The sequence below is a fragment of the Amblyomma americanum genome, chromosome 2, assembly GCF_052857255.1.
Source record: "Amblyomma americanum isolate KBUSLIRL-KWMA chromosome 2, ASM5285725v1, whole genome shotgun sequence".
Classification (NCBI taxonomy): Eukaryota; Metazoa; Arthropoda; class Arachnida; order Ixodida; family Ixodidae; genus Amblyomma; species Amblyomma americanum.
Window position 1 is genome coordinate 160,749,941 of NC_135498.1, and position 16,148 is coordinate 160,766,088.

At 45.8% G+C, this 16,148-nt stretch overlaps 1 protein-coding gene across 1 annotated transcript; it reads right to left on the reverse strand.

Annotated features, from left to right (window-relative positions):
* Nucleotides 1-4,586: 4,586 nt before the first annotated feature.
* Nucleotides 4,587-14,271, reverse strand: LOC144120175 (uncharacterized). The gene is made up of 3 exons (XM_077652598.1): nucleotides 14,076-14,271; nucleotides 12,524-12,709; nucleotides 4,587-4,862 (listed from the first exon to the last, which is right to left on the reverse strand). Exons 1-3 carry the CDS (start codon nucleotides 14,169-14,171, stop codon nucleotides 4,587-4,589), a joined length of 558 nt encoding a protein of 185 aa, XP_077508724.1. The 5' UTR covers nucleotides 14,172-14,271.
* Nucleotides 14,272-16,148: the final 1,877 nt, after the last annotated feature.

Sequence of the window (16,148 nt, forward strand, 5' to 3'; positions counted from 1 at the left end):
CAAAGGCGGAGAGAGGGTTCAAATCGCCATCGGTGCCAGTGTCCTGGCCCTCTGCCCGGGTGACTGCAGCTCGGCGGATGGGGAACGGCGCGTCCCGGTCTCTTCTCGCCGTGGTGAGGAAAATTAACAGAAAGGCGACCAGCAGCACCACGACCACGCACATCAGCACCAGTGGCAGTCGGTCTTTACCATCGCCAGGGCTGTCTTCCTCGGGGTCCTCAACGGCATCCTGCTTTAAAGGCGCAGCGCCCGAGGGCTGCCATGTCCCCATGTCTTCCCTCGCTGTGAAGTAGTCGCCCGTCTCGGCCAAGGCGTCGTCAGTGAAGTTGGCTGTGCGGTCCACACAGGCGCATGACGGCTGCATTCCTGGCATGACGAGTGGAGTGATGGTAGGCTCTTGGACAACGGCGCTCTGCCAGGCTATCGCTGTGTCTTCTTTTTCCTTATTAGCCGTAGTGCAGTGATGCGTCACTGATGATGATGGTCATAAAATTTTTATTTCCCAATAAAAACTGAGCAATACCAAGAATCAATAACCCAACAACTGAGGACTGGGAGGCCGCGCTGTCCAGCTAACATTCGGAAGACGGGGTCTCGCTAGTGAACTGCCCAAGAGCGGCGGCAAAAGCCAGTGGGCTTCTGGAATGACGGCCCACCTAACTTTTCTATGGGTTAAATGTTTTTCTTACTCTACCAAAAGAAAGGAAAGGGAAGACAAAGCGTTGTTAAGTAGGCCAGGATGGCATCCCTAGTCCAGGACGACGCTGGCTCGCACCGACTGGCGCATTATAGTCGGGTACAGCTCAAGAGCGAACCGGCTTTTCCCCATCAAAGGACCCCGTTGCAGCCAATGGCGTCGGCCGGTTCGCGTGACCCTGATAGCGTGACAATGCAGAGGGAGTACCGGCAATAGAAGGAAAATAGTATCTCCCACTGCGGAGGCAAGGGACGTCCCCATTTTATCTGCCGCTCCCTGTATTGTGACGCTAGCAGGGTCATGAGAACCGGCCGACGCCATTGGCGTGAAGGTGGTTCTTTGAGGAAGAAAAGTCGATTCGCACTTGAGCTGCATCCGACTATAGCCGGACTAGCATGTGCGGTATGTCCGGCTCGCCGCTGGTCAGGGCCGCCTCGCACAGGCCCCGGATATATACAACAACGAGGGTCAAGCACCACACCAACGTCAAAGCGCGGTGTATCGGGTTGGGCTATTGAGAGTTCAAAGAACGACTGTGGTAGTGGAGGTCGTCAGTGTAGCCGTCAGGGAAGGTTGCGAGGTAATAGCAAGTATACTTAGTTCATGACCAATGTCAGCACTGAGATGGCAAAGAGAAAGGAATATTGGAACAAAACTCACCCAAAACCCGTGGCTCGAAGCCGGGAGCGCTTGCGCAGCTCTAGGTAGCTGGCAATGCATGAATGAATTAAGTATAAAGAAATACCTCCCACAACTACATTCGTTTTGGTACTCGTGGCAAGATGCCAAAATCCTCAAGGGTAACATTTTGCAAACGATACTGATTTTGCTCATGGCAATGTCAATAGGTTTAGGGAAGAAAGTTGAATATAATTAGCTCTGTTACCTTCTAGTATCTTGAAAAAACTGCTAACATGAATGTGACGGCGCGCTCAAAACAACGAAGCATGGGAGCTAAGGCTTTTTTCAGAATTATCGACACGTTTTTTCGTCTTCAGTCTGCGAAGTGAGCACAAGTGTGGCGAACTGGGCTTGTTGAAGTTTCATAGTTTAAACAGCGCGAAAGACGAAACAGAAGGAGACAACACAAGCGCTGACTGACAACTAGCGGATTTTATTCCAGGAAGCACAGGAATATCGCGTTTCTAGATCTTCAAATTTTAGACGCGCGCCCTTTTGCTAGATTTTAGCCATACACTTGTCTTGTTGCGAACTGTTTACTCTTGTTATGTTGTTTTTGTTGTTTTTTTTAAGCGTTTGCAGTTTCCGGTTGTAAAATTGAGACCCTCTTAGCAGGCCTTTCTTTGTCATGCTGCGTTGTGTACGAATTCCTGCTTAAAGTTGTGTTGTTTTTTTTTTGCTCATCTTTTTGAACCAATATATTTTCCTCTGCTTCTTAGAATAAAATCTGCCATTTGTCACTCAGCGCTTGTGTTGTTCCCTTCTTTTGTCACGTCATTCGCACTGTTTTAACTGTGGTGTGAACAAGACAGCTAAACCCCCAACATGGGCGGACAAGAACAAAAAGAAGCACAATAACAAATATCCCCTGCTTTCCCGCCGAGAAATTGAGCACCTTCGAGTACGGTCTGTAATTGTTAAATATCAGCATTTGAGCGTGCAGTGGTAAGAAGGTGCTAAGGTTTACATATTTAATACACAAACGAATGTCAAATCCTGAAGCGTGTTTCCGTCTGTGTTGACACTTCCTTCTTCGTCCCTCTTGGACGCAATCAGTTTTCTCGCTTTAATTGTGCCCTTTTTTGTTCCTTTGTTCAGTGCCGGCCTGAGTCCCCCGAGTAATAAAGTTGTCTTCTTTTTCTCTTAATATTTTCGATTTGATGAGTTTGCACGCACAAAGCGTGAATGCCGTTGAGAACTAGCGACTCTCAGCTTGCTGCGCACATCGCGTACGCGCAGCCTGCGTGCGCACAGACTGCGAGGCGAAGGTTCCGGCGCTCGTATTTAATAATAATAATAATTGGTTTTTTGGGGAAAGGAAAAGGCGCAGTATCTCTCTCATATATCGTTGGACACCTGAACCGCGCCGTTAGGGAAGGGATAAAGGAGGGAGTGAAAGAGAGAGGTGCCGTTTTGGAGGGCTCCGGAATAATTTCGACCACCTGGGGATCTTTAACATGCACTGACATCGCACAGCACACGGGCGCCTTACCGTTTTTCCTCCGCTCGTATTTGCGATAAACGTTTCTCACCGTCGTCTTTTTGCGGTGTTTTAATGCTGCCTTGGCTCATGACTGGCGTGGACGGAAGTTGTAGACGGCAGTTTTCCGCACGAAGTGCAGTCAAAAGCTGTATGGTAATTAAAACAAAATGTAAAAGTTGATTAGGCAACAGTTGATAAGCAGCATATATGTAATGTAATAAAAAACGAAAAATAATAATAAAATAGTAAATAAAATAAAAAGTAAATAAATAAAAGCAAAACCAAAATAAAAATAAAATTGGAGGGAGAAATACAGGAAAGGGAAAGGCTTTCGCATTTCGGCTGCTAAGCATACAAGTGCAATCATGCAGTTTTTAATTACGAGACTCCTCACACTGGCGGCTAAAATCGCCGCGCTGGTTTCCTCGCTTTTTGACGGTGCTTGGACTTCGAGGTGGCGAAATAGCGTTCACTCCTGAATACGTCACTCGTCGCCGCTACACAAATCTTCAAGTGGCGGCGACACGTGAACCTCGCTTTTCCTCAATTTTCTGGCTTATAAAAGCCTTGTTTTCAGTAAAAACGTATTTTCTAACAGGTGACCTTACCCAGCAGTCTAGCCTGAGTTAGTATTGCCCTTTAGTGTAACTTCAAAACGTGTACAGAACTTTTTCGCAGAAACAGCGTGATATGTACGCTGTTCTAAGATTGTTTTCTTTTTCTTAAGACTAATAAAGATGCTTGGGTCACCTTTCTGCTTGATTGCTCGTTTCTATGAACTAAGTACTACTGCACTGTCTCTCTCATTTTTCGATTTCTGTAACACAGTCGGGATGTTTTACAAACTACTGAACTGCTCTGTCATTCATTTGTCTTTAGTGCGTGGACTCCTGCATTACTTCTGAAACGTTTATTCATCTACTGTGAAAGTCACCGCGGTGGCTCAGTGGTTAAGGCACTCGGCTGCTGACCTGAAATACGCGGGTTCGATCCCGGCCGCGGCGGTCGAATTTCGATGGAGGCGAAATTCTAGAGGCCCGTGTACTGTGCGATGTCAGTGCACGTTAAAGAACCTCAGGTGGCCGAAAGTTCAGGAGCCCTTCACTACGGCGTCCCTCGTAGCATCAGTCGCTTTGGGACGTTAAACCCTCACAAACCAAACCACCATCTACGGTGAGTACGCTGTTTCCGTTCTGTACCAAGTCATTACTTCGATTACTCTCCAAAGTGCGTTACACTCTACTGCATTTTGAATTAATGCTGTAGGAACCGAAGTGGGCAGCGGACTCCTCAGGCCATATTAAAAATAGCCTTCAGCTTCTTTCTCAGCACTCAGCATAGGCCCTGACAAATAATTTTCTTCAACTGATGAATTGATTCAGGGTAAAAATCGTTCCTTTCTTCCTTTTATTTCTTTACTTCTTACGCGCACACGCTTTATTTATCCGTAAAAAAAAACATAATTGCCGTTTCAGTGCTTGTGTGCCTCATTTTGAATGTGTGTTCACTTCAACATTTCTTCTTCCGTGCACACGCTTCTGTCGCTCCTTAATCTCTCTTCCCAACTTTATATAAAAAATAAACAGTCTCTCGTAAGCTGCACGTCAATGTAGGACGTTGACCCAGAAGAATAAGAATCAGAGTCAGACTTTATTCTTATGCAAAATATAAATGAGCGGACAAACAGCGTACACGGGTCTCTTTTTATAGCGCCGGAGGTGGCGGTCATGGAGTGACATTAGGGAACGCCGTTTCGGTGGTGTTCAAGGCGGCCCCCGAATCCATGACTGCCGTAATCGTAGCGGGGCCTGTCGATTGACCCATGGGCTCCTTCAGTTTGCCAGAGGTCACCGGTCGTAGCAGTTCGTAGGTCTGCAGAGTCCTGACGGCCAGTGTGCCAGCGAACAGTATCGCCAGCACGAAAGCCACGGCACCACACAGGCCAATGCATATCTGCGGCAGAGTCCAGCTGGAATCTGGCCGGATATCCCGCTGGCTGGTCTGCGTCATAGGGTGAAGGCGCTCAGCTCAGGGAGCTAATCTCGAAAGCTCAAGAGAAATGCGTGCACGACTAAGGCATGATATCAAGGTGAAAACTGACCTAATATTTTTCGGTTAAGTACAGCTGATACAGACCGGCGTTGGTAATCTGTGTCGAGGAAAAAAAATGAATTTTTCAACCGGCGCACAACCCACACAGAGTCATAGTCATTACAAAATTGTATGGAGCCATATATCTTCATTAGCCGGTACCTAACTGGTCAGGACCGGGCGCCACACAGGAAGGAGCTGGGGTAGGGGGGGGGGGGGGGGGGGGGAGTGCAGGCAGAAATGTGTTATTAATTTTTTGTAGAGCATCCTACAGAACCAGTAGAATTATATCTTCAATACACACAAAAGTTAACCGAACAAAATTTCTAGACCAAGACCACAGGAGCAAACTATCGCAGGCTTACCGCCAATTGAAAAATTAAAAAGGGGTATAGGACACCCCAAAAATCTGAGCAAAACGTGTGGTAAAATGAATGAGGTGCTTGCTCGCTAAAAAAGCGATCGTATTACAATTAGGCACCAAAAAATACCACTCGAACACTGCGGCTGACTCTTTCAAGAACGCACGCTCTGTTCAGTTCGCACGGCGAAAAAAAAATTATTTCCACATGGGATATGACACCCGTTCTCATTGAACCATTTTTTGACTAGTGAGGTGCCACTACGTGACCTAGAAAGAAAGATTGTCGATGCTGTCTGTGTTGAGTGTCTGACGGCCAAGGTGTTATGGTTCCTGTGGTTCGCTTTGGCTTGCAAAGAGCAGCCTCCTTGCACACCGACTGTTTAACATAGGCGCGATGCTTTCCTTTGCGTGCCCTTTCTTCTACTCGGCTTCCACTCCAAATAAACAATGACGACTTCGGCGTCTCCCATTTCACTGTGCTTTAAGAACCCTCCTGATGCATGCCTCTGAAAGCAGCCGCTCACATGACCCCGCCCACATCTTCACCGACACCCCAGGACGGTCTCCTCAGAAGTTACAGCCACTACTGCCATCAGACGTCTCCTGTTCGCTCTTCTCGAGCCCTAAACCTTACGAGGTAATCTGCATTGCCCAAAGTTAGCAGTCAAATGCTATAATTTTTTTTAAATTGCGTCATATTTTGCCGAGAAACCAAATCGTATTCTAAAGTGTGCAGGCATTACCCCCCGCACGCGGGAAGAAAGTGCCTGAATATTAAGCTGCTGAAACGATTTACTGTTGATGTTACTCTCCCGCTGTGAGCTGAGGCTTTGCGTCGTAATTGTCCGACGTGAGGCCAAATGGTCTGTCTCAACAAATCGTATCTGCCTATCCATCGAAGATGGCGCTTTAGGAGTAAGCTTGCCAATTTAAAAACGGGCATCAAAGTCGAAAGAAATGACAGAACCGTGTCCAAAATACGACAGAATATTTTGTAGCATACTTTTCTTTTGTGCGGTAGTATTTTCTGCCGTACCGTACCGTACCGTAACGTCCAGCTGGAATCTGGCCGGATATCCCGCTGGCTGGTCTGCGTCATAGGGTGAAGGCGCTCAGCTCAGGGAGCTATCTCGAAAGCTCAAGAGAAATGCGTGGACGACTAAGGCATGACGTCAAGGTGAAAACTCACCTAATATTTTTCGGTTAAGTACAGCTGATACAGACCGCCGTTGGTAATCGCTTGGCCAGACTCAATAGATTGAAGACTATGCATTCAAGCTATGCGAACAGCAATGGTACAGTAATTGTGGAGAGATGGAGAGGGGCATGAATCCTCCTAGGACTTGGAACTTGTTAAGACACTTGCTTGGCCCGGAGAGATACAAAGGTCAGGCGAGGGTAAACATGGCCGAAGTTAGACATGCGTGTGGGGATCTTAGTGATCAGGCATTCATGGAAAAATTGGTGGAGACATATATAGGAGACACCAGCTCGGTACAGCTACCAGACTACGAGAGGGAGGAAAATTTGGCATTGGATTCGGATTTCACTGAGGCGGAAGTGAGGGCCGAAACAGACTAAACGTTAGGTCGGCACCGGGGCCCGATGGCATTACTAACAAAATTCTGAGAAATCTAAATGATAGCTCTATTAGGGATATCACTAGATTTATGAATTTATGCTGGATAGAGGGGAGAATCCCGGATCAGTGGAAAATGGCGAAGGTGATACTAATTCCTAAGCCAGGAAAGAAACCTGGAATAGGTAATCTTCGGCCAATCTCATTGACCTTGTGCATCGGAAAATTCATGGAACATGTAGTGCAAAGGGGCTGTGGCCGGACGAAATGTTCGGTTTTAGACCGCATCTTAGCACGCAGGATGTTATGTTGCTCCTGAAGCATGACATTGTGGATTCTAAGACAAAGGATGCGAAGGTGATTTTAGGGCTGGATCTAAAGAAGGCCATCGATAATGTTAAACACTCGGCGGTCCTAGTGGGGCTGAATGAGGTAGGTGTAGGTGTGAGAACCTACAACTACATCAGGGATTTCTTGCGAGAAAGGAGAGCCGAGGTAGTTTTTCAGGAGAACACTTCGGATAGATAGATAGATAGATAGATAGATAGATAGATAGATAGATAGATAGATAGATAGATAGATAGATAGATAGATAGATAGATAGATAGATAGATAGATAGATAGATAGATAGATAGATAGATAGATAGATAGATAGATAGATAGATAGATAGATAGATAGATAGATAGATAGATAGATAGATAGATAGATAGATAGATAGATAGATAGATAGATAGATAGATAGATAGATAGATAGATAGATAGATAGATAGATAGATAGATAGATAGATAGATAGATAGATAGATAGATAGATAGATAGATAGATAGATAGATAGATAGATAGATAGATAGATAGATAGATAGATAGATAGATAGATAGATAGATAGATAGATAGATAGATAGATAGATAGATAGATAGATAGATAGATAGATAGATAGATAGATAGATAGATAGATAGATAGATAGATAGATAGATAGATAGATAGATAGATAGATAGATAGATAGATAGATAGATAGATAGATAGATAGATAGATAGATAGATAGATAGATAGATAGATAGATAGATAGATAGATAGATAGATAGATAGATAGATAGATAGATAGATAGATAGATAGATAGATAGATAGATAGATAGATAGATAGATAGATAGATAGATAGATAGATAGATAGATAGATAGATAGATAGATAGATAGATAGATAGATAGATAGATAGATAGATAGATAGATAGATAGATAGATAGATAGATAGATAGATAGATAGATAGATAGATAGATAGATAGATAGATAGATAGATAGATAGATAGATAGATAGATAGATAGATAGATAGATAGATAGATAGATAGATAGATAGATAGATAGATAGATAGATAGATAGATAGATAGATAGATAGATAGATAGATAGATAGATAGATAGATAGATAGATAGATAGATAGATAGATAGATAGATAGATAGATAGATAGATAGATAGATAGATAGATAGATAGATAGATAGATAGATAGATAGATAGATAGATAGATAGATAGATAGATAGATAGATAGATAGATAGATAGATAGATAGATAGATAGATAGATAGATAGATAGATAGATAGATAGATAGATAGATAGATAGATAGATAGATAGATAGATAGATAGATAGATAGATAGATAGATAGATAGATAGATAGATAGATAGATAGATAGATAGATAGATAGATAGATAGATAGATAGATAGATAGATAGATAGATAGATAGATAGATAGATAGATAGATAGATAGATAGATAGATAGATAGATAGATAGATAGATAGATAGATAGATAGATAGATAGATAGATAGATAGATAGATAGATAGATAGATAGATAGATAGATAGATAGATAGATAGAAGGAGGGAAAGGCAGGGAGATGTTAACCAGGAAGGGGTTCCGGTTGGCTACCCTGCACTGGGGAAGAGAGATTAGGGGACTAAAAGGAGGAGGAGAGAAGGGAAAAGAGGCATAACACACACACGCACAACGCTGTCAGAATTTGTCTCTCAATGACAGATGACATTAATTTGTGGATGGATAAGGGCAGTGATGGAGAGATTGAACAAACTCTCCAGGCGGCAGCCGACTGTATTGTAACATACGCGGAGGAAAGGGGGCTGGAGTGCTCTCCGGAAAAGCCTGAATTATTCCAATACAAGGGCAGGGTACTTAGAAATAAGCCGCCTTCAAAAATTCAAATTCTGGTAGGTTGGTGCAGGTTCCGGAGGTGAAGACGATTAGGATCCTGGGGTTACACCTGCAGGCGAATGGCCAGAATACTGTTACCATCCAAAAGTTGGAAGGCTACGCCATGCACACTTTGGGTCTCCTTAGGAGAATCTCAAGTAAGAAAGGGGGTCTTAGAGAGAAAAATATGATTAAATTGGTTCAGGCCTTTATTACAAGTAGGGTGAGCTATGCGACGCCTTACTTGAATTTAAAGGCGACAGAAAGGGGGAAAATTGATGCGCTTATGAGAAAGTGTATCAAGAGGGCTCTGGGGCTGCCTATGACGGCGTCCACGGAGAGATTGTTGGCTATGGGAGTGCATAATACTTTGGTGGAACTGATTGAAGCGGTAAATGTCTCGCAGTTAGAAAGGCTCAGCACCACAAGGGTGGGGAGGGCAATTCTGGAAAAAGCGGGGCTGAATCCGGAGAGGGGGAGGGGCAGCCAGGCCACCATAGGATAGATGGCACGAGAGTGCCTTAGAGTTCCCCCCTCTGCCGTGAAACATGCACCCAGAATATAATAAAGAGAGAAGGCAGAAAAGGGCGGAGGCGCTGGAACGCATATATTCAAAGAAGCCGAGGGAGCAGGTCGCATTTGCGAATGCGGCGGGCGGAAAAAGAGGAGAAAGCACCTTAGCGGTAGTGGTGGCCGGGGGAGGGGGCCCGATTTTGGCACTATCGGTTCCGAGTGATGATATTGATGTGGCAGAGGAGGTTGCAATAGCTCTTGCTTGCGTCGGCACAAAGGCCACGTATGTGTTGAGCGACAGTAAAACTGCAATTCAGAATTTTGGTAGCGGGAGGATATCTCCCATGGCACTCAAAATTCTAAGACAAAGAGAATTGGATAGGACAATCAATCTAATTTTGACCCCGGCGCACGAATCTGTAAGTGGCAACGAGGCTGCTCACAACCTGGCTCGAGATCTCTACTGCCGAGCAGGTCGGAATGAGCAAGCCGAGGAAGGCTACAACCGAGAAGGGCGTCTGCTGTCGTATTATGATGTGACGCAATATAATAGAAGGCAGCATCTGAAACTCCCCCCTCCAGACAAGACTTTAGACGGAAAACAGATGACGGCATGGAGGTGTCTGCGCGCAGATACTTATCCAAATCCGGTCTTGAATAAATATATATTCCCAGATTTTGAAGATGAGGGCTGCAGGGTTTGCGGGTAGAGTGGTACCCTGAACCACATAACATGGGAATGCTTGCATTCCCCAGGCAGGGCAAACAAAATTAATAGTAGGGAAGCCTGGGAGGCCTTGCTGGAAAGCCCAACCCCGGAGCACCAGCTGCTAGCTGTTCGACTGGCTGAAGAGGCCGCCGAGATCCAAGGGATTTCGGCCAGCATCTGAAGCGGATTCCCACCTGCCTTAGGGTGCCTCTCCTCTAGGGGGAGGACCTGGGGAAGGGAAGAAGCCTTTTCTGTTGGACAATAAAGTTGATCCACTCACTCACTCTGTGCCGAGGAAAAAAAATGACGCCCGTGTGCTGTGCGATGTCAATGCACGTTAAAGATCCCCAGGTGATCGAAATTATTCCGCAGCCCTCCACTACGGCACCTCTTTCTTCCTTTCTTCTTTCACTCCCTCCTTTATTCCTTCCCTTACGGTGCGGTTCAGGTGTCCAACGATATATGAGACAGATACTGCGCCAATTCCTTTCCCAAAAAAAACAATTATTATTATTATCAGTATTTTCTGTAGTGATTTTCTGCAGTCTGTAGTTCTGTAGTACTTGCCTGTAACTACGCACAATTCTGTTGATACTACAAGTTATTGTAAAAAAAAGATTACATAAAATCTGTTGCGATGACAGAAATTTTTGTGTTGAATTTCTCGACTTGAATTTATTTTTCAGCATGCTCACTGAGTGCTGCGCGGTTTTATGAAGGTGGGAGATGGCAGAATATCAACGTGTATTCATCACTGACACGCTCCGGTATGCGGCCTAATAAAATCTTAGTACCAAGGCTCTTCTCAGCAGGATGTAAGCCTGGTATTACGTTCTCAGTGAATGTACAGAGGCCCCTGGACTGTTGCTATTTGCATAAAAAGTGTACTCGTCCCTTTTAAAGAAACATATAGCTGCCACGCGTAGTGGACATTGGTGAAAAAATTAGCATCGCAGTAATTTTAATGGTGTGTGGTATAAAAGTCAGTATAAAGTGCTGTAAGCTGCTAAAATCATAGCGGTTTGTAGGCGGAACTTTTTCATGGTCCCGCTAGGTCAAGAAAATGAAGTCCGTAGGCTTTACAGCTGTACTATTCTTAATCTGTCTCTAGTCAGCGCTTAAAACAAATATATTTTGCAGCGGCAACCGCTATATAATCATGACCTGTCTTTTCACTTCTATGAAAACGAGCGTGGAACATCCGAAAAAGAAAAAAAGATACAGTATCCCAACCCGTGCCACTAGGTGTCACAAGCTTTCCTTACTCTTTCAGCTGCATGCAAAGCAGGTGAGTTTACTCATTACAGACCATTTAAACGGACACTGAGGACCAATTTAGCTTCGCCTGCACTGTTTGATTATCGGATTCTAACACCGTTTGATTACCGGATTCTAACACAGTTTCATCTGCGGATTCATCATCAGCATCATCATCATCATCATCTTCAGCGTGACTACGTCCACTGACGGCAAAGGCCTGTCCCATATCTGTCCAATTAACCCTATCCGGTACCAGCCCTAGGCATGCACACTTTTTAATCTCATCCGCCAACCTAACTTTCTGCTGCCCCCTGCTACGCTTGCCTTTTTTTTGGAATCGGTTTGGTTTATGAGGGTTTAACGTCCCAAAGCGACTCAGGCTATGAGGGACGCCGTAGTGAAGGTCTCCGGAAATTTCGACCACCTGATGTTCATTAACGTTCCCTGACATCGCACAGCACACGGGCCTCTAGAATTTCGCCTCCATCGAAATTCTATCGCCGCGGCCGGGATCGAGCCCGCGTCTTTCGGGCCAGCAGCCGAGCGCCATAACCACTCAGCCACCACGGCGGCTATCTTTTGGAATTCATTCCCTTACTCTTCGGAACCATCGGTTACGTTTCCTTCGCATTACATGCCCTTCCCATGCCCATAGGCTATAGCTGCGCAGACATTCACTTCATTACGGTGATTACGGAGTCCTTTTCGGTGTAGACGTCAAGGGTTTGAATCGAGGTGAAGGACATTTTTTATGGAATTTTCGCAGCAGTAATTGCATCTTTTGCAGAGGGACAAACATCGACAACCCCAAAAAAGGTGCCGCAGAATCATTTTTGCGCACAACGGAAAATTGACCGCAGTGGTCCCCAGGGTCCCTGTATGAATGTGCCGACGGAAGTTCAATAAATGTGCATCCGCTCTCGCCGCGGACTCACCCTTTCGTCGGAAGGCAGCATCAACAGGGAGTTGAACGGGGACGGCATCCGGGGAATCCCGTCGCTGCTCGAGAGGATGCGGGAATCTGACGGCGTGGCGACTCCGGCAGCGGGACGCGGCTTCCCAGGAGGCGCGACTCTGGGCCGCCCATGCTGCTGCTGCTGGTGGCCATGACGCATAAGCCCCTGGAAGCGAATCGCGTGCCTTCCGTCGCTTCCTTCGCGCTCATCGACATAAATACAGTGTAGTAGTCCTCGTGTGCGCGGCGCCTGCACCAGCTGTGTCTTGTAACGACGCAGCAAATCGTCGCCTCAATTTGCTTCAAACGACTGCAGAATCTCCTGTATTCAGACACATGATCGAGGACCGCATATTTATTTTCCTGTACAGTATGCATAGGACGTATTTTTATTCTTAGAGCAAAAATTCTTCCAATATTCCGGGATACAAATCTGTCGGAAGACCAGAAATTCATGTCGTATATTAACATTTTCTATAGTGTGGCGTCCTTTGTTGCCTTCACAATACAACTGTTTCGGTTCCGACGAAGTACAGTTTACAGTACGCCACAGTCGATACGATGGTGGCGGTTGGCAATACTGGAGAAAATGTGTTCGCTACGAGTGCAGAAGGTACGCTCGTTTCTATCTACAACAGGACTGGTGCACTGCAGTCCACACGGGCGTATTGTAGATTGTCATGAGATGCCTATTATTGGCCGACTGAGAGTGATAACACACGGCGATCCAAAGAGAATCGCTGGCATTTAAGGGGCAGTTTTCTATGTAAGATATCATTCACTCACTAGCTCGTTTGGCGCCTCAGGAATTATTTGTTCTAGTTGTAATTTCCAAAGTGTATTAGCTTAAGAAATGATTTATGTTTAGTGAAGCTTTCGACGACGAAAAATTGGCTTCTAACGCTTTATGATGTTATGTACCGATTAAGCCGGCATGCGCTTTTTCCTTTTATTTTTCAATGAACACTTATTAAAGCATGATGGCTTCAAAGACACGCGTATTCATGACGGTAACCTCCGCGTTCCTTTAGAGCATTGTGGTGTATACGTATCTCAATTAATATGTCCGATCTTATTTTCGAGATGTGGCAGCGACATCATCACCACTGGCTGGCAGCGTCTTGCTCGTATTGTTCGTGGCGTTTTTTAAAATATATCTTGCGTAATAGGGATGCGCACAACACAAATAAGGTCAAAGTAAAAGACGCGTAATTACTCTCCGTCTTTTCCTAATGACTGAACGACGAGCAATACAACCTACTCTCAAAACATTCGATCCTTCCAGGATGCTTCATTTCCCCATATGTAATGGCAGTGGTCGTGTAAGCAAAGAGAAGCCAAGGAAAGACCTGAGAATTCGTTAACAGCAGCATGAGCGTTTGTTATTTAAATGTGCAAACGCGTGCATAGTTTAAGACAACTCCTACCTGGATGGAGTAAAGGAGCTGGGTTACCAAAAATGACATCACAGCATTTCGGAATACTTATCTGAAGTGCTGCAATAAACATTATAATTATATTACGTTCAATACCGTGTCCTGTAAGGCTGCAGTCCGCGGTACAGGAGACGCCGCAGCCGTGCTTTGGTTCCCACGAGCTCCAGGAGGCGACGAAACAAACTGTTCCATATTTGGTGACAAGGAAACAATGTTGCCGTCAGAAGTCGTCTGCAGGGAGTCAGTGGGCTTTCAGGATTGTGCGGTGGTACCTGTGGCCACAGAAAGAACATCTGCTGATCTTCTTCTTTGTCGCTCACTAGGTGAAAGCAACCAACTTCAACTGCTTTGGATTTCCTGCTCTGGAAAGCATACAGCGGCAAAGCTTCGCATGCCGGTTGCGCAACCTACGTTAATTGTTTCATAACACGCTAGGACTAGAAATTGAAATGTATGTCCTGTGTCGTAACACAGTTCCTTGCATCTTGACAGGAGCTCCTATTAGCACCTCTCTCCCTCAAAACTTAATGACATTGGAGGAGGTATCCCTTACAAGGATAGCGGCTGGAACGGTCCTTACACCTCCGGTGACATGCCGATGGGGCTCTCAGGAACATGCATTGGCCAGCACATCTCCCAAATGTTCCACGCCAGCCAGCCGCTGAGGTGCATCTTCAATACCTTTTGAGGAGGTGTCCAGGAACGCAGGACTCAAGAAGAAGACGATTACTGGAAGTTGGGCTTACGGCTACCACCTTGCCTTATGACTAACGGACAACACAAGAGCAGGACACCTGCTCAGGTTGCTGGAAGAGAACAGCCTCTACGACTTACTTAAGCTTATCGACAGCCTCTTTTATGCCATATGGTAACTCTTAAGAGTTAAAAAAAACTTTCTTAGCATGGGGAAGGAAAGAAGTCGACAGACACACTCAAGACTGCTTACGTGTGAAAAGGCATAAGCCCGCCCACTAACTTTCTGGACGCAGTCGCCGCGCGATGCGGCGTGATGTAACTCACGCAGCTGGCAATTCTACGTCTGCATGGTTTTACGTACGCGCCGCTGCGACGCCGCCGCACCCCTTCTGATCTGCGCCCTAACTGCGCAAAGGTAGCCGCTGCCGTACCGCGGCCTTAAGGGGATGACGCGATGGCTAATAGGTAAAGGCCATATATGAATAATTGGCGTTTCTCTATTAATATTCATAGAGCCCTGAGGGTCCTCCCACCATTCCTGGCGCTGTGGTGCAGCGTTTAAGCGGTGCGCCACTGCCCTGGGATGAGAGGTGCTGCCACAGGTGAACTTGTGCGATCCAGATTGTCCCTAGCAACCTCGCACGACTGATGATTAATTTAACGGCCACCTCTCAGGTTGCATGATGACGCCATCTTTTATGGGTACTTTTCAGTGTTATCACACACAAACACGTACGCACACGCACAAACACATACTCACGCACTCACGCACTCACACACGCACGCACACTCACAAACGCGCACGCGTGCGCGCTCGAGTTTTTGCTTCATGGGGCAAGTTAAGCTAACGCGTTTAAAGAAGACGCCGGCGACGCGACAAAAAAGAAGGAAGGAAGGAAGGAAGGAAGGAAGGAAGGAAGGAAGGAAGGAAGGAAGGAAGGAAGGAAGGAAGGAAGGAAGGAAGGAAGGAAGGAAGGAAGGAAGGAAGGAAGGGAGCCAGGGAAGAAGGAAGGAAAGAAGGAAGGAAGGAAGGAAGGAAGGAAGGAAGGAAGGAAGGAAGGAAGGGAGGGAGGGAGGGAGGGAGGGAGGGAGGGAGGGAGTTATAAAAGAGAGCATATATACGGGACTGCCTAGAAACAGGACGGGCGACTAACGCTCCAGCACTTGCAATGGAACATGTTCAAAACTGACGCTTACCCATTTCACCCGGCTAGGTAGATGATACCGCAGCCTGCTCATTCACTTGGTCCTCCGTTTCCCCAGTGCAGAGTAAAAGGCCAAATATCAATGTTTCTGGCCAACCTCTTTGCCTTCGTTTCATTAAATTTATCGCTATCAGGTACAATAATATAATAATTAATGAGGGAATGAGCTGGCTTGAGCCAGCTCATTCCCTGCGAAATCACAGTGGGACGTCATTCATTCAATCCGGTCCTTGCTGCAGATGGATACATGGCTTGCGGAAGGAGGTCG

What these genes read in the sequence shown, in the direction of transcription:
- LOC144120175 (XM_077652598.1), bottom strand. Translation starts at nt 14,171, where the DNA reads ATGGAACAGTTTGTTTCGTCGCCTCCTGGAGCTCGTGGGAACCAAAGC. An exon ending in CTGCAGCCTTACAGGACACG is followed by an intron (nt 12,710 to 14,075) that starts GTATTGAACGTA and finishes ATTCGCTTCCAG; the next exon opens with GGGCTTATGCGTCATGGCCA. An exon ending in TGCTGCCTTCCGACGAAAGG is followed by an intron (nt 4,863 to 12,523) that starts GTGAGTCCGCGG and finishes CCTATGACGCAG; the next exon opens with ACCAGCCAGCGGGATATCCG.